Source organism: Equus asinus, chromosome 14 (genome assembly GCF_041296235.1).
Source record: "Equus asinus isolate D_3611 breed Donkey chromosome 14, EquAss-T2T_v2, whole genome shotgun sequence".
NCBI classification, from domain to species: domain Eukaryota; kingdom Metazoa; phylum Chordata; class Mammalia; order Perissodactyla; family Equidae; genus Equus; species Equus asinus.
This window is the reverse complement of record NC_091803.1, coordinates 33,926,535-33,945,330: the sequence shown is the minus strand read 5'-3', so window position 1 is coordinate 33,945,330 and position 18,796 is coordinate 33,926,535. Positions and strand designations below refer to the sequence as shown.

The 18,796-nt window shown below is 43.2% G+C and overlaps 1 protein-coding gene across 7 annotated transcripts in view; it reads right to left on the bottom strand.

The window, feature by feature from the left end:
* Nucleotides 1–8,887: 8,887 nt before the first annotated feature.
* DCUN1D3 (defective in cullin neddylation 1 domain containing 3) overlaps nucleotides 8,888–18,796 on the bottom strand; it is a 34,277-nt gene continuing 24,368 nt past the window's right edge. For 4 of the 7 annotated variants that reach the window (XM_014864764.3, XM_044747049.2, XM_070484808.1 and 1 more), the window contains 2 exons: nucleotides 11,722–12,257; nucleotides 9,497–10,462 (listed from right to left, as the gene is read on the bottom strand). In XM_014864764.3, coding sequence (XP_014720250.1) covers nucleotides 9,979–10,462; nucleotides 11,722–12,152 — 915 coding nt within the window. In that variant the 5' untranslated portion in view covers nucleotides 12,153–12,257 and the 3' untranslated portion in view covers nucleotides 9,497–9,978. Of the gene's footprint in view, nucleotides 10,463–11,721; nucleotides 12,258–17,000; nucleotides 17,085–18,796 lie in introns of those variants that run through there. The other 3 variants (XM_070484809.1, XM_014864763.3, XM_014864768.3) reach the window with 3 other exon arrangements.

Genomic DNA, 18,796 nt, shown 5'->3' with positions numbered 1-18,796 from the left:
ACTTTGGTGGCCCAGGTTTTCGCTGGTTCAGATCCTGGGCACGGACATGGCACCACTCAGTGGGCCATGCTGAGACAGCGTCCCACATAGCATGGCCAAAGGCACTCACAACTAGAGTGTACAGCTGTTTGCTGGGGGACTTTGGGGAGAGGAAGAAGAAAAACAAAAAGATTGACAACAGATGTTAGCTCAGGTGCCAATCTTTAAAAAGAAAAATTATGTGTGTATGCATGCACACGTGTAAATAAAATCTGTAGTGAAAGAGATCTGCAAGAAGTGCAGTAGACCTCTAGATCCAGGCTGCCTGACTTTGAATGCCAGCTTTCCTACTTATGAGTTGAATGAACTTGAGTAAATTACTTAACATATTTGTGCTTGGGATAATATGGATACATCTCTCATAGGATTGTTGTAAATTGAGATTATGCATTCACAGTATATTATGTGTTGTATGAAGCATGGAGGGTTACAGAATAGTATGTATAGTTTGGGTCCATTTTTGTAGAAAAAGATATGCATAAGCTTAGAACAAAACCTGGAAAGCTATATGCCAAAATGTTAACGATATTTATCTCTGGTGAGTGGGATTGGCAGATTAAGTTTTACCAAATGCTTTTCTGTGTGTAGGCTGTTTTTTGTTTTAAAATCAGCATATATTGCTTTTATAATTATAAAAAAATAATTCTGCTTAAAATTAACTCTGGCAGAGAATTAAACACTGGCATTTAAGGCAGTGTTTAAACTTTTAGAAGTAATTTCTCTAAGATCTGGCCCTGTGTGAAAGTTGGGAACCAGGAGCCAGAATTGAGGAGATTGATTTGGGATCGAGACACTGCAACTTGAAGCTCCTTTGTAAAGAGGAAAGTTCCCCAGGTATACTGCCAACCTCAGCTGCTAGGCCCTGAAAACATCTTGAAACTGACAGTGTTGCTGGATTCTTTCCAGTGCAGCTGAGCTCCAAAGCTGTGGGAGCTTAGCTGCTATTTACTTCTTGAGACTCCAGTCCTGAAAGACAAAGTAAGTGTCTGCCTTTCGATACAGGCCTGGGTTGCCACTTCAGCTCTGCTCCTGGGCAAGTCACTTAACCTTGTTTAGGTTCATTTCCACAGCTGTATAAAATGAGGAATTATGTACTTTTAAGGATTATTGTGAAATTTCAAAGATCCAGTTTGTGGAAAATGACAGAGTAGTGGGCTGTGTATGAATTATTTTCTGTCTTTGAGCCTCAGTTTCCTCACCTTTAAAATGGGGACATTAGGGGCCAGCCTGGTGGCGCAGTGGTTAAGTTCACATGTTCCGCTTCGGCAGCCCAGGGTTCACCGGTTCAGATCCTGGGGTGCAGACATGGCATCGCTTGGCAAGCCATGCTGTGTAGGCGTCCCACATATATGGTAGAGGAAGATGGGCATGAATGTTAGCTCAGGGCCAGTCTTCCTCAGCAAAAAGTAGAGGATTGGCAGGAGATGTTAGCTCAGGGCTAATCTTCCTCAAAAAAAAAGGAGGGGGGGGAACATTAGTGGGGCTGACCCAGTGGCGTAGTGGTTAAGTTCGTGTGCTCTGCTTCAGTGGCCCAGGGTTCACTGGTTCAGAATCCTAGGTGCAGACCTACACACTGCTTATCGAGCTATGCTGTGGCAGATGTCCCACATATAAAATAGAGGAAGATAGGCACAGATGTCAGCTCAGGGCCAGTCTTCCTCAACAAAAAGGATTGGTGGCGGATGTTAGCTCAGAGCTAACCTTCCTCAAAAAAGAAAATTAATAAAAAAGTAAAAAATAAAATGAGGACATTAGTACCTACTTCATAAGGTTGCTCTGAGGATTAAATTAAGGATAGCAGATATTAAGTTTTCAGTAAATGACATTTTACCTTCCAAGTGTAGGACTACAGAAGCAGATTAGGGCTCCCTGTGCCAAGAGCACTCCCTTTGCTCATAGGATAGCCAAAGCCATTTCCTTCTCCTGGATGGGTAGGGCTGGACATTTCCCCTTGGGCCCCCAACTCCTGAACTCTGCAGAGATTGGCCTGGACCATGAGGCCTCCGTCTGCACACTCTGTTCTTTCGGCTGATGCTCCCACCTTTTGGAAGCCAAAGCTGCCAACTTGGCCTCTTGCAAAACACACATTCCATTCATAAGTGCGTTTGTGCATTTTTCCTCCCACACCCTTCTAGGCAGCTAATGCAGAGCTGCCAAGGCAGCTGCTGGAGAAGCAGCTTCTCATTTGGGGGAGAAAGCAACTCCAGGGGTTTTTACAGAACTCTTCGTTTAGGCTTTGAATATATTACTCCGACCTTCATGGCCTCACCTATAGTGAGGTTGTTCAGACATTCTGCCACATTTGTTTTCATTTCCTTTTGTCCCCCGTTTTGTAAATAACCTCTTCCCTATTATAAGGAAACACATTAATAGAAACTTGAAAAATAAAGAAAAGTTAAAATTACATCTAATCCCACCACTCAGAGTCAATGACTGCCACTTATTTTACAATCTTCTATCATGCTTTTTCCATTATTCATAAGCAGAATTTTTAGCTGCATAATATTCTAGCATGTTGATGTGTGCCGCAATTTCTAAAACAGTCCCCTATTGTTGACACTGAAGTTGTTCCCAAATGATGCTGCCTGGTATATCCTTGCACATCCATCTTTGGCAGATATTTCTCGAAGAAAAATTCCTAGAAGTGAAATTACTGGGTTAAATAATATGAACAGGTAGTTTTTTTAACTCCAGAAAAGTTTTTACACTGTTTGCTAGCATGAATTTGTTTCAAATCTTTGCCAATTTGACAAGTTAAAAATGTTTTTCATCATAGGTTTTCTTTTTTATTTATTTGAATACCCTTTAGATTGGCATCTCTTTTTTCCAGCAGCTTTTTGGCCAATTGTTTTTCTTCAGTGAGTTGTCCACATTCTTTGCCCATGTTTCTGTTGTTAAGTACTTTTCCATACTGAATTTTTAAGGTCTCGTTATGGATTTAGTGTCCATTTGTGAATTACTGCAAAAATGTTTCTAGTTTTTTATTTTAAGGTAGTAAGTTTTGGAAGTTTGTTCTTGTATTTTATGATTTCTATTTGCTTTTATACTTACAAAGTCTTGATTGATCCAGAGATCAATTTAATGTCCATTGACAAATATGTGTATATATACACACATATATATTTTTTAATGAATTCATTTTTACACTTAATACCTTATTCCTCCTGGAATTTATTTAGACATATGGTAACTTTTCCTCAAATAGATTTTACCCAATTATCTATCTTTACTTACCCAATAAAGGAGGATGCCTCCTTTATCATGTAGGTCCATGCATACAAGAGCATGTGTCCATGTTTTCTTCTATCTTACACTAGTACTATTTTGTAGCTTTATATTGTAATATACTAGCAATTTCAGCAGCACCACCCCAGGTAACCATAGGGCCCATGGAGAATCCCCATCAGCATGGATTACAGAACACTACAAGTTTAGAGGCTTTGCTGCTGATTGCACTGCTGCCATGTTCACAAGGACTTTCTCAGTACCCCTTTAAGGCAAGAAAATCAAGATTGGAACATTTGTAGGAAGAACTTTAAACCCAGGTAAGAGCCTTTTGGCTTTCATAAGACAGAACATCCTTAGAACTCACAGCAGAAGAAAGAAAATGGAAGGGTTAGGTTGGCTCCCTGGCCTTTCCTTCCCAAGCAGACTAACTCTTCGGATCTAGGTCAAATCCCAGAGCTAGAGGATGACTTGCACATCCAACCCAGCCATGTGCTTTGGCAACTGGATTTGAGGGGAGGGAAGAGACCAGTGCTGAGGTGATTCTTCTGTACTCCTCCAGACCCTCGGCACTACCTTCAGTATACCTTTCTTGCTAGAAAAAGTCCATTCCACATATAGTTAAGCTCATCTGGTAATTGTGTGACGTTGCTTGCCCCTCATTGAATTGAAAATTGGATTTTAGCCATATATAATCTGTACAGCACTGTGACCACACTTTGAATAGCTTCAGGCTCTATATAAGTACCCAAATCAGTGTCATTCACTTCATCATTCCCCACACCTCTATATGTAAGGCCCTGGCTGGGCTCAATAACTCAGAAGGGCCAACGTGCAGAGAACACAAGCTCAAGAGCCACCTGGGGAAGAAGCCATGTTTTGGAGGTATACTTTTTAAGTGGAAAAAAAAGTCACCCCCTAAGATTTCCTTCCAGCCTCTAGCTGGTGCTGACTTTGGTAATAAGGAAAAGAAAAAATTTCAGTCCATTGAGGAAACCTTAAACCCTCTCCCTAGACAGAACGAAGGTGTAGCCATGATTCCCAAGCCCTTTCCAACTGAAAAGAAAAATAAAAACACATCTAATCCTACCACTGTACTTAATTATTTTTAGGAGATAACCAACATGAGGCTGGGATCTTTGGGAAGGCCATCAGGGCCTGCATCAAAGAAGTAAGATGGCTGGCCAATAGCTTACCTAAATATAAACAGTAACTAGATTGCAATACATTGAAAGGAAACTAAGGGAGAAGTGGTCTACCATAATCAGATTCAGATTTATAGATTTATGAACCATCAAGGATCATAGTAGTCTAAGCCACCCGCAATCCCCTATTTGGCACACAGGGAAGCTGAGCCCCTAAGAGGGGCGGTGACTTGTGAAAGGTAATGTGTGACCATGCCAACCCCCCATCCTCCCATTCTGGATTTCCTGCATTACTCTCCTGACATCCTTTTGGAAACCTTAAACTTGTGTGTCTTAGATGCTTTATAGACTTTCTTTTAAATCCTAACACTGGTGGAAATAACAGTCTCTTGATTTACAGATGGATAAGAGGAAACTCAAAATTTCACTAATTTGCCAAAGGTCACAAAGCAGTGGCACTTGATAGTTTCAGATTGTCTCTTTTGCCATCCACTTAGCAGTGCTCAAATTCACTTTTTATTACTCATGGGAATTCACATCAGTTGCTAAGACTGGTTGTTTAGGTAGTGGCCCTGTGAGGGCTTATTTGCTTTTTGCTACAGGGACCCCTAAAGGCAATTAAGCTTAGTGAGTGGGAGGTCAACATCCATATTTAGAGTCTAGGGATCCTGGTACTCTGGATTATTTTCCAAAGCATAGGAATTGCTTTCCAGTATCATGTCGGAATAGGCTCCCAATGGGTAAATCTTGCCCCAGAATAAAGTCACTGTTTTTTGTTGTTGTTGCTGCAGAATTGTCAGTAGTCAAGTAAACAAATTTATTAAATCCAACAGCAGGTAACCTTCAAATAAAAAAAACATCAAAAGAAAGAAATAATGTAGACAAAGACAAAAATGTGTGTAACAAGGTAATAAAAATATTCAAGGGGCCATTGGAGAGTGCAGCAGTGCAGAGAATACAAACGAAAGTATTACTTTTGTCAACAAGTTTGTACAACTTCAAGAAACAGACACGATGGTCACAAACCAAGAGGAATCCACAAAGGTGGAGGGTCACATGAGCAGTGAACTCATCACCTCAGCGGGTTAAGGCAGGATATCTGTAGGACCAGTTCATCCAAGCCCCATTTGCCTATTGCTTCAAATTCCCCCTTTGAAACCATATTCATTAGTGCAATAAGTAAGGGCAATTAATCTCACACTCGGGGCTGGGGGCCAGGGTCAGAGGGAAGACACTTTTCCCAGAATAAATGTGTGTTGGGGGGAAATAAAAAACCACAGCAGCTGCTGAATGGCTTCCTTTGGCAATATCCAAGATTTGTGTTGAAAGTAGTAGGGAGGGAAGGTGGGTGGTAGAAGTACTAGCTATCTGTAAGAGCAGGCTGAGTTTTCAAGAAGAGGAAGAGGAAGGACGTGATGCCCCAGCACCTCAGTCAGAAACAGAACCTGATGGTTACTCAAAGCTATTTGAACCACTTGGCTTCTGCAACCAGTGCTCAAGCATCAATTTTATCTTTCAATAATGAAAACCACCAGATCCTCACTAAAATGCAGTCCCAATCCAGGTTAAACTGGATATATGCTATAGTTACAGTTTACCATAGTTGAATAAACTCTGAAGGTGGGGGTGTGGTGGGTGGGAAGCCCCTCTATATGATTCAGAAAACAGATTGTGGAGTAAGAGGAGGAGGAATATCACATGTCCTCAAATGAGTCCCAATTAACACACTTTAATAACTTTCAATAGTCCTTTCAGCTGTTTAAACAAGATACTGCTGGAGTCCCCCACGGAAGACCTTTGTCAGTTACCAAGATGTTCAAGTAATCACTAACCAAATATTAGAGACACAAGAATGGCACAGCAGGCAACTAAAACAAAAACCTAGCAGCTTCCTTCCAGCCCTTATAATTGTACAATTGGGTCTAAATTTGGGCTGCACTGCACTGAAGACTTCACTTTAAATGTGGCAAACCAAACACAGTCCTAAATAGAAATCTGTTTGAGTTTTTAAACTTTTAGACCCAAGTCCTTATCCCAGTAATTTCCCACCATTGTTTAATACAGTTTGGCATAGTATAGTATATGAGGCCATCACATGAACTATGGAGTCCCACGCCCTGCAGGCTCCAGCACTGAGGACTGAATTTTGGCACCAGCCCCTGGGAGATCGGTACTGTTTGTTTGAAAGACCGACTAATACTGTGTGGCTTACTCCTTTCTTCCTTTCCAAGAAGGCTAGTTTGTGCTTTCCTTAGGGAAGTTTAATATTTCCTTGGGCCTGGGGGCTTAGTTGAAATTTGGACCTTCACCCAGTTGTAGATTTTTCTTCTCAGAAGGGTATACATGGGGTCTTGGACCCAACTCTCACATGTGGGCATATCTGGCAAGGATGAGAGAGAACTGCTGAGGCAACCAGCTGAAGCATAGCAAAGTGTCATTACAGGAGGTGGGGTTAAGAATGATACATTCAAATCAGGCAGGGATGGGGAAAGAACAATTCAGTAAAGCAACACTTCATCTCATACAGCTTTCTAATAAATGGCTAAAGAAACATCATAGAAGCTCACAAAGCCATTTGCCAAAAACCAAGCAATTTCGCAGCACACATTCAGTTTGTTGTAGTCACCCTCAGATATTTGCCTATTTTCAAAATGGTATCCACATCCTGCCCCTCTCCACACCACCCTGGTGTTACACTGTTCAAGTGAAGGGTGCAGTGGCTCACCTGAGGGGCATGTGTTTAGCCACTTCCACACAATTACTGCGCACTCATTAAGCAGCAAACCTATTTCTAGGTTAAGAGGAACAGGGACATTTCATTTAACACAAGTAGAACTGCAAACCCTACACACACCCCATCTTGGATCCCTTTGCAGAAAAACTACTTTTCCTGTGGTCAAGAGAAAGTCAAGCATTGGCCTAGAGCTATTGCGGAAGCTTCAATTCCTTGCATCAAAGATTCAACCTGGAAGGAAATTTTTAAGTCCCTCCCTGAATGCTCCCTTTTCTGGCTTCTCATTTGCATTTTTGTAACAAATAGATCATTAAAAATACAACCAAAGATAATTTTTAATTGCTCTTTTGGGGGCGGAGCTGAATAGTTAATTAAAAAACAAAATCCACCCCCGCTAGTACACCTAATGCATGGAATGCCTTCTTGTGGCTGGGGAAGGGATCCAGTTCCGCCAGAGTCCTCAGGATCCTCCACGCCTCCCTCTTGTGCACTTATCTCCATACACCCTTCTGATCTGGGACAGCAAGAGCCTTACCTGCCTTGTCCCTTATTCAACCTCTACCCAATCCAGAATCAGGAAAAACGGGGTTGCACACTGGCTGGAGAAGGTGGTCTCTTTAAGACCTCAGTCTGGGCACCACAAGTACAGTTGAGCCCATAGAATCTGCTGGGGCCCCTAGAAACCCTCTATACAACAATCTTCTGTCTTAGGCTAGAACAAAGCCAGGCATCTGGCCTGAGACCCTCTTCAGCTTTCCAGCAGTATTGCTAACCTACTGTGGCTGATTTTAAAGTTTCCCATCCGCCCTTCTAGAAGGGGCAACTGTCAGGTTTAGGATTAAAAAAAAAAAATTTAAACTCCAAACTTGTTCCCTATGTCAATCTCAATTTTAGAAAAATATCGACTGCAGAAACTCCTTAAATAATCATCTTTGTAAAGATGGGAGCCCAGAACCCTACAGCTGCTAATAAAGGAACTCAAAATAAGCAATTCCTGCCCAGGCTGAGAAACATACACCTGGGAGATGGGGTAGTTAGGAGAGAAAACTCCAAATGTTTAATAGACAAACTCTCATTACCTCAAGAATATAAATATTTTTATAAGTTTTTATTTAAAAGATTCCCTTTTCAATCTGTTCCAAAGTGTCAGAAGCTGAACTGTACAAGTTCCTGCCACCCACCCTTCCAGTACACTTTTTGAGGACATTTTTTTTTAATGGAAAAATAACAAGAGGACCCTCTACTGAAACGAGGCAGGAGCAGAGTCAGCTCTTGTTGGCAGTTTGGCCAAAGCTGGCCTTATGGAGCGAGCATGCGGAGGAGTCTGGGGAACTGGGCTCCTCCCTCCTGTGAGGAAAGGGCTAAGAAAATTCATTTTCTCTTTAGTGAAAATGGTCCAAATTCAGATTCAAAAGCCTCTATTATGACGTTCCCTGGCACTCTTCTTATATTTTATATATGGAAGGCAGCTCCCTCTTTTATGGCCAGTTTTAGCAGGCAAAGAAACAAAGGAATATAGATACATATATGCATATATATATATTTTATATAGGTAAAATATATACATATCTTATATATGTATATATACATATTTGGGGGTAAGGGAAGGAGAGGAGGGTCATGTAAACCTAAACAGTCATCACGTTACCCCAAATGAGCCTGACATTAACAAAGAAGATAATAAATAACTCCTGGGGGTTAAGTGACAACATTGGTGCAGCAAGAAGGGAAAGGGCACACGTTTAACTATTAAATACGCTTCTATATTTGTTTGGCAGAGTTCAGGCCAGCCCCAGGCTTCTGCACTTGCCAGACAAGTAAGCTGATGATATTCAAAAAAATTTAAAAAAAAATAATTCAAGCAGAGCTCCATACCACAGTTTTCCTTCAAGTCAGTTGGCCGGCAGGCACAGTTTTCCGACCACTAAGAACAGAAACTTTGGCTCCAAGGGAAATGAAAAAAAAAAAAGTATTTCTACTTACAACATGAAAATACAGAAAAACTCATCAAAGAAAGAAAACTATCAAAGTCTACTTCCAGCAAAACTGAGGTAGCACTGCTTTCTCTGCATTCAATGCTTAAGTGGTTCTCAGTATAATATGTTCTAAAAAAAACTGCTCACTTGACTGACAGGTGCAGTATGTTGATGGATAAACTCAACATGAAATGCAATAGGTGAAAGAAGGAATGAGCAAGAAGTGAGGAAAATAAGGGTTTGGGATAAATTAGCTAAAAAGGGGGTTGTCACCAGACTACAAATGCTCTTGGCTGGCCTTTGCTCTCCAAGAGCTTTAATTTGCCTGGGAATTAATGCAATGTGGTTAACAGTTAACACTGCTATTCAACTCTGTAAATCTTTAAAAATAATTATTACAACCTAAATTCAACCATGTAAACAGCACTACACACAGTACAGACCTGCCCTGAAAAACAGAATATGCAAAACTGAGATCTGGCACTGTATCATTTTGTAATGTTAATTCAACCTAACCGTCCCACTCCCCGGCCCTACCCTACACCCGCCCCCCAAAATCTAATTTGTGCAAGAAATGGCAGGCTATTCTATCTGAAGGCTTCAAAAAAAAGATACACAACATGTAGCCAGATTCAAATATTTTGGGGGATCCCCCAAAAAAGAAATAACCAAAATAACCAAAAAGTGAAGAAAGTGCCTAAAACATGATACAGCATTTTAGAGCCCTTTCAGATACAAGGCAGAGAAAGGTGTAAAGTAGAAAATATCCGGATCTTCAGTAATTTCCAGAAAGGTCCAATTCCTCAGTTGGCGGCAGGGCAGCAGGCAGATCCTTGCTGCTGCTCCTGGGACAGAGTCACTAAGTCTGCTCCTCGGGACACAAGCCCTCGGGCCCTGAGCTGAATGCACCTCTCCCTTCCCCTTCTCTTTTCCTTCGCTCCATTTCCCACTCCACAAAGGTATCAAAGAGACTTGGCCAGGCCTCATCTTCACTGTAGTTGCTGAGGTCGGGGCCAATCACCTGAGTGAAGTTAAGGAACATGTTCCAAGTGTCCCGGGAGATGCCCTTGATCCCCGAGGGGTTCTCTGTTAGGAAGTTTAGCCATTGGTCCAATACTGGAGGATTGTTCTGGGTAAAGACTAGTTTCCACAGGGCAATGGCTATTTCCCGATGCAGTGACCGCTGCCCTTCTTCAGAGTCCAGGCCAAACTGAAATGTAAACCGGTAGAGATCCTTGAATTTATCCTCTTGTTTGGCTTCTGTTAAGAGGCTAGGGAACCGTGCACAGATCCCATCAATGCTGTCTGCACTTATTGCTTTGCAGCCATCAAAAAACTCCTTCCTGCAACAGGAAGGAGGGGGCACAATTAATAATTGTAAACAATATCATTTACTGAGAGGTAATATAGTAATTAATAGCACAGCTTTGAGGCTGGATGGCCTGGATTTGAATTCTAACTCCTCCGCTAATTAATCCTATTTCTTCATCTGTCAAAACTCTTCATAGGGTTTTGGTGAAGACTAATCAAGTTATATGTCAACCGTTTCTAACAGTGCCTGGCACATGATAGGCAGCTGATAATGGTTCATTCATTCATTCATTCATTCATTCATCTTTCCAAAGCTAAACCCAGGTCTCCTGCTTCATACACCCTGTTTCCCATTCTGCAAGAGTAATTACTGTAGACTCTCTTCCCAGATCAGAAGTCTTCCTGCTTTCTTTTAGATTCTCTATGGATTATTTGTTTTTGGAATATTTTTTGTGACTGCCAAGGGAGATTTCTATAGCCAGATTCTGGATGAACCTGGGTGACTCTGCCACCAGAGATCAAAGTTCTATTATTAAAAAACAAAAATTGTGTATTTTTAAAATCTATATAAACTTTCAGCTTACAACATGGTTTCATGCTCATCATCTTCTCAGAGACTGCTGTATCCACTGAAGATATAAGGCATCTGAGGTCTGTTGGGTAACCTACCCAGGGGCTAGAAATTATATGGGGTGGTTCTCAAAGTCCATTCTTATTATAACCCAGTGCTCTGTAAACCACACTTTGGGGTGATCCTGCCATGTCCTCCCCCACAAACAACCTCTATAAGGACACATACAGCTTGATAACTGGGGCCAGCTGTCCTTCTTGGCCCATAGGCTAGCTGAAGGCAACGTGTGAAGAACTAGAAGGGGCAAGTGGCTTCATGTAGTGACAGAGGCATATGCCCAGAAGCACTCACTGTATTGGCACTCACAGAGCCTGGCACATGATAGGTGTACAATAAATATCAAGTGTGTGAGGAAGTACGTGAATTGATAAGTAAAAGAATAAGAGAAAAGATAAAGGTTTGAAACAGCAGTGGGGCTGGGCAGCAGCTTGGCATTGTGGCTCAACATGGATTACTTCTCATTTAACTTAAGGCAAAAATGGTTGGTGTCCAGTTATTCGGAGGCTGAGTAGCTTTAGAGAAATTGGTCAGAAAAAGAAAAAAGGACTTACCCAAAACCCTATGAAGCCAACCCAGTTCTATCCTAGCTGGGCACCACTGCCCAATGCTGCTCTCTTTCCTCCTCTGCTCACCTGGTGACATGAAGTATTTGTGACTAACCTGGTGAATTTGCACATGGTAGCAGCCTGGAACTTCCAAGCCAAGAGCAGCACTCGAAATTCTGTGGGGTCAACACACAGGTCATTGCAAAAGCGCTCCATGCCTTCTTCCAAAATTGCATCCTCCCGCTCATCCTTGTAGCGCCTGAACAGTTCTTCCAACTTCTGCAAAGAAGACTCCTCGGCATTTGACTTTGGCTCCCTCCCAGCATCTCCCGAGGATGTTGGCAGCTGGCAAGCCTCAGTGGCAGCCTCTGCCTTCTTGGTCCCATTGACAAGGATATCCCCACTTGGCTTGCCACAGGCTGGTGGCTGTTCCTCACGGTGGCCTGCACCCCGCCTGCTGTGTGATTTGCTGCTGGGGTCACGGTCTCCATTCTTGCTGCCCAGGGTTGATGAGGGATTCTTGCACTTGGTGACGCACTGGCCCATGGTGCTGATGGCCTGGCCTCTAGAGTGGCCCCCTCTGGATTGGATGCCCTCGCTGCCACTGGCCCACGTGCCTCAACATGCCATCAGCCAGAGGAGCCAGCCAACCTGGAAGGAAATTAGAGAGCAGTCACCGCTGGAAAGTGAGACTTTTGCAAGCTCCTCTCTAGGGACTATGCACTGGAGCACCACTGTATTTCAATGAGCCAACCATGAACCAGGGAGATACCCTGAGTTTACACCCCCTCCCACCTAAGGCAGCTCTATACCTTCACTTTGGAAATGCAGTGGCTAGGGCACATATGGAGAACCAATAAGGAAAATTCCTAAAATTCTTAAGGTAACATAGGTTACAAAGAGGTTGATTCATGTGCAGAATGCATCAAGGAAGACTACAGTTTTGCCAAAAATATTCCAGAGGAAATCTGTCTTGCCAACTTGCCATTACATAAGAAAATTATTTGGACCTGGGTTAAGCCAGAAGGTGGAAATAAATGATTCATCTTCTAGTCTCTAATGTCACCTCAGATTTTCTTTTTAAGTAGGTTGAGTAGGGAGAAGGGGTGGCCACATCCAAGACAACTATAGAGTTTCATAATGGCCTAAGATAAGGCAAAGGATTTGCAGAGTTAAGACTACAAGTACAGTCCTAGCCAAATAGCAAAGTGAAATTTGTCTCTGATCTCTTCAAATTCCTTTCTGGGAATTTGGATCTCACCTCCAAAGTAGGTGAAATACCCTTTCTCCACCCTTCCTCTGCCCACCTATTGGAGCCATCCACCAAGCCTGTACTCCATACCAAGATTCTCAGTTCCAGAGCTTCTTTTTCTCCCCCTTCAGGTCCTCTGCAAGGCTGTATGTAGAATGCAAGCCAAGATCACAATAAATATGAATGTGCTATAGGGCCTGCAGGCTCAGTCCTCCACGAGGGTGTCTCTGCTTTAAAAGAGGGGCTGATTTCCCCAAATACAATCTCTAAATGGTAAATAATGACTGGATGAAAAAGTCTGCACTGTTACATAACAAACTCATCATGGTGATTTATTTATTACTTACATAATTAAAGTGTTTTTTTTTTTTTTAAAGAATTGCTAGAAATTTCTGGGCCAGGGGTGAGGTGATTTCTCTGAAGACTCTGTCTACTCATGACTCTTATTCTTACTTTTAACTAGTAAACTAGATGATCCATCTACAATTTAATACCCATAAAATTTTGTTTTGCTATAATAATTGCAGCAACTGAAATTGCAATGTTAATAGAAATTTAGACCAGGAACCAGAAATACAGTAGGGAAAGCAGACCAAATCAATGTCAGTCCCATGCCTCTCCAGCTCTCGGGAGCTTTCATGGACCTTCGTGATCCAAATTCAAAGCTCTTAGGAGACCGGCAGTGGGGCAGAAGGGTACTTTTTAAGGCAAGTTGGAACTTTAAACTTTACCTAAAGAACTTTAGCTTCCTCCAAATAGTCCCTGGATAAATTTGGAGTTATCTCCAAAAGGAATTGTAAGGGTAATTTCTAAGTATACAAGTTTAAAATGAAGACCAAAAGCATCCCTTTAGTTATTGGAGACGTATCATATCAGGGTGTGTCCCATTTTTCCACACGCAGAGAATAAAAGACAAAGAGACATGTCTACACATGCCCTCAAGACTTGCAGTTTCACTTAGGCTTCAAAAATACACTGAAACTCTTATAAGGGTTTTTGGTGTGGAAAATGAGACCCAAGTCAGTCTTTTCTAAGTCTTTTTATGCTTTAAGAGTACAGCTAGGAAGCCTATTAAAATTTTAAAAGGTAAAGGGTTAATTCTGGGAAGACCAGCATACACCGGAAGCAACTGTTCAAGCTGAATTATCTCAAAACAAGCAGGACTATAGCATGTGGAGGGTCTGGTTTCCAGATTTGTGTTTCTAAAGACCAGAGTACTGAAGGAAACAAAAGGCCCAAACTTACACAAACCCACATGCTCGCAGACTGGCAACTAATTCCCAGGCACGCTGACTCACCAGGGTTTGCTGCTCAGCTCCTGCTGCTGAGGGAGGCCCAGGTACCTGGCAGGATAAGAGGATTTCCTGGCCTCCATCTGACCCACCTACCCCAGGCCACTCACCCCTGCCCCCACCAGACAGATGCTTCATTATACCAGCTTCCTCCAAATCCTGGTGCCAAGGCCTTCAGGTAGGGATGGAACAGATGGGCCTCCCAAAGAGGCCCTAATCCCATTTACCCACCTGGCCCTCCATGTAAAAGCATCTTTCATGACCTGACACAGCAGAACCAGCTGAAATCTGAAGACTTTTAACATGCCCAGCAGATGAGAAAAAGGAGGGGAAAATCAATTCAGACATGACCAATCAGCAAGTGACAGAAGGTCAGATCCCTTCTTCCATTCTGGTCCCTTTCTTTGAAATGCCCCCCTTCCAGCTGAGTGTTGAGGGGAGTGGTGATCTCAAGCCAGAAGAAAATACTTTCATATCTGATGGTGAGTGCAGCCCCGATTACTCAAAGAGCTCCCTCCTTTTGTGTCTACCTCTTCTTTGGGAAAATAGTTCTGCTCCCAGAGCTTTTCCCAGGTTCACTCACAGTGCCCAGCCCCATGTCCCAGGCTGGCAGCACTTCAAGTGTTTTAAAATTGAAGGTCTCCCTGGACCCACTAGTTGTTGGCTAATAGCTAATAATAACAGTTATCAATTATTGAACACTTGATAGCATGCCAGGCACTATGCTAAGCACTTTATGGACATTAAAACTCATATATCCTCACCACAATCCCATTTAAAGATGGGGAAACTGAGGCACAAAGTAAATTACCAAAGATCAGTTAAACAGAACCTGGTCTGGCTTGAGAAACCATGACCTTTACCACTAGGCTAGACCACTGAGCCCACGTACACCAGAGCACCTAAGGAAGGCCCACCAATGGATGGGTCCACAGCAATCCCAGAGCAGCAAGTTTTACGATCAGTCACTGGAAAGAGAACAACACATGGTCTGCCTAGTATGCAAGGGTGCCCTATCCACTGCCCTCTCCCAGCGAGTCCTGCCACTCTGATCCAGGTAGGCAAGATGCCCTTGGGCTCAGGCTCACCAGAGGTGGGGACTAGAATTAGTCCTGAGGCCCTAAACCTGTGATGTTTCAGTCCACTGACGTGGTTAAAAGATCCAGCACTAGGGGCCAACCTGGTGATGTAGGTTTGCCTGCTCTGCTTTGGTGGTCTGGGGTTTGTAGGTTCGGATCCTGGGCATGGACCTACACATCACTTGTCAAGCCATGTGGGTGGCATCCCATATACAAAACAGAGGAAGATTGGCACACATATTAGCTCAGCAATGATCTTCCTCAAGCAAAAAGAGGAAGATTGGCAAGAGATGTTAGCTCAGGGCTAATCTTCCTCACCAAAAAAAAAAACAAAAAAAAGATCCAGCTCTGAAGTCAAAGCCCAACTCTGCCACTGGTTATTGTTTGACCCTGATCAAAACCTGAATTTCCTCAACCTGCAAAATGGTATCTGCCTCATAGAGCTGTTGTAAGGATTCAGCCAAGATATGCAGATAAAGGGTACCTGGCACACACTGCCCACCACACAGAAAATACTTGATATGGCAGCTATCATTATTATTAACAGCCAACTGGTATCTAGTTAGCCTGATGGAAGCCCCAGCTTGTCCCATCTGAACAATGGGCTATAGGCTTCAGCTTCCCCAGGCCCAGCCAAGATGCCTACTCCTGCCTTGAGTCATTCACTTGGGTCTTGTTCAGAAACACTCTCTTGAACCATAGCACTGACCCTGCTCAAAAGTACCACTGCCCAGAAATACCTGGGGGATCAGATTCTCCATAAGATAAGGCTTCTTGTGATTGATCCTGGATAAAATCAAGTTGGGGAATTCGCTGTGCCCTATGGACAATTTGAATCGCTGGTCACTCCCTGTCCCTAGGGGCAAGCTTCCAGGCAGTTTCAAACTCCTTCCCCTTTCCACTTAGTCCCAGCTCTGTAGGTTTGCAAAAGACAAGATTTCTAGCTAGCTACTCATTTACTACACTCATTTAATGGAACTGCCTTCCCAGTCGGTCCTCCTGCCTACTCTCTGAAGTGGAGAGCCTCAGCACAGTCTGGGCGCTCCAGAGCCAAATTTCATCAGTAACAGAGCTTCACTATTAATGAATACCACTCTGTATTTGTTAGTACGTTATAATAGTCATATGTAAACATAGTTCTATGAAGTAATTACCCCCATTTCATAGTAAAAGAAACAGAGGCACACCGAGGCCAAGGAACTATCCAGGAAGAAACAGGAGCACAGTAATTAAGAGGATGAGCTCTAGGAGCAGACAAACCTGGATCTGAAACCACAGTGATGGCACCAACTGTGTGACCGTCAGCATATAACTTTAAAATGGGACAGCTGTACCTCAAGGACTGGTGGGTAGAATAAATGTGATAATCCACATAAAATGTTGGCCCAATACCTAGCTCATAGAGGGTATTCAGTAAGTATTAACATTAGTATTAGTAAGTGTTATAGTAGTTGTTATCACAAAGTCGGTGACAGAATCAAGCCTCTCTTCTCCTAGAACAGTGCTCTTTTCAGCAGCCAGTCCAGCTCTCCTGGGGCAGTTCAGGTATGCAGGACTCCCCAGATGCCCACAGCAGCTCTCCTGTTCTTGAAATAAGTGACTCTGCTCTCCTGCTTCAGCTAAGTGGCAAAAATGAGTTGAATGGGGCCAGGGACAAGGACGGGTGGGGAGAAAGGAAAGGCAGGAAGAAGAATAAAGGAAAAAACCCAAAAAACAAAAACCACAAACCCAGGAAACCTAGTTCTAGGCAGTTATAGCTTTGTGGGTTTACCTGAAAGACTGAAGAGAATAACTCTGCTCAGCTTATGCTGGACCAAGATCAGCCTCCAGATTTTCTCCTTCAATCTCGGCTCCAAATGCTTCTGCCTCCCTCCCTTTCTCTCTCTCTGCACATCAGCCTCCAGCCTCACTCCTCCCCTGTGCCAGTCCTGGCTGCTGTTCCTAGGGATGGGCTTGGCTGCCTGCCTGGCCCCAGGCCTGGAGCTGGCACTGCTGGGCCAAGGGCAATCCCAGAGGCTGCAGTCCCTGAGGATGCTCTGGCTCCAAAGAGGGATCAGGAAGCTGCTTATGTCTCTTAGGCAGTTCCATGAAGTGACAATCAGGCAAGTCCCTGTCTTCTAGGACTTACTATCTACTGCTGAGACAGAGCTGCCTCTTATGGAACAGAAAAACCATGAAGGGCTAAACCACACAGACACTGCAAATGGAGACAGGAACAGGAAAGAGGAGCGTGAACTAGTGTTATGGAAAGAAGGTGAAGGGACTGACAAAGAGGAACTAATATTTGTGGAACATGGTGCTACATGCTTCATATGCATCATCACCTTCAAAGCTCTCAACAACCTAGGTTATCAGAGCTTTTACAGATTAGGAAACTGAGCATTTTTAACTATTAAGCAGTGGGACTAGGAAATAAAACCAGTCTGTCCAATTCCAAAGTCCACCCCATGGAAAGGTTTCAGACAGACAGTGGGTCTTGTTCTGGTCCTTAAATGACTGGAAGCATGAAATGGAAAGGAAGAAGGCAAAGGGCCAATGTGGTTGGTCCCTGTTTGAGAGGTGATTTGAAAACATTTATTTATAGCAATATCTTTTAAATTACATATATGAATTGAGGGGGTTGACATGAACTGTCACATTTAACCCACTACAACCCTATGAGAAAGATAACCTAATTTTCATTTTCCAGAGGGGAAACTGAATAGAGTTTAAGAGATTTGGTCTGAGGTCATATAGCCAGTCTATAAAGGAAAAGGGATTCAAACCCAGGCAGTCTGATTCTAAACTCTCCATTCTGTATCACTGGCCTCACTACTGTTCTCTGCTATGATGTGTGTGAGAATATACCCTTCCCCTAAGGAGAGGATGATGGCCCAAGAAGAAAAGGTACATTATCAACACTGAAGTGTACTCCAGAGGTACTGAGTCAATATGAACAGAGTAAACTCCCAGAGAGCCTTCGGTTCTGGTCGGGCATCTCCCTAAGCAATGTGTGCCCCTGAACATGTCACTTAACCTCTCTGAGTTTCTGTGACTCCATCATTAAAGTGAGGGGTCTGGATTAGTCCTTCCAAGTCTAATATTCTGGGACAACCTTTACTTTTGGCATCCCAAGAGGCTGAAGTTCTAAGTTTGCAAGCCTTCTAAGGACAGGCACTTTGCCTCCTTAGTGAATAGGTCTCACACTTCTTGCCCAAGCCTGTCAGAGCCAAGAGAAAATAAGAAGTCCAAAAGAAGAGAGAAAGCAGGGCTACTCCAACCTGAATAAGGGGTAAAAGATTACACTGTTTTGCAACCTTCCCTCTGGCTTAATCATCTTAGTTTGATCTCTGCAGGGTCAGCAATAGACCCTGACCTATGGAAAACAGACCAGAACACGGTGGCTCACTGCTGCAGCTGGGTGGGTCAGAAAGCCTGCTCAGAGGAATGCTGCGCTGGCTACCGAGGGGGAGCCTGTCACCCAAAGAACAGCCTTGTGAAATGAGGAGCTAAAAACAGAAGGTAAACGCTGCACCAAAACCCAGTGTCAGCAAGGCACTCGAGATCTACTCTGAAACCTCCTTGAGA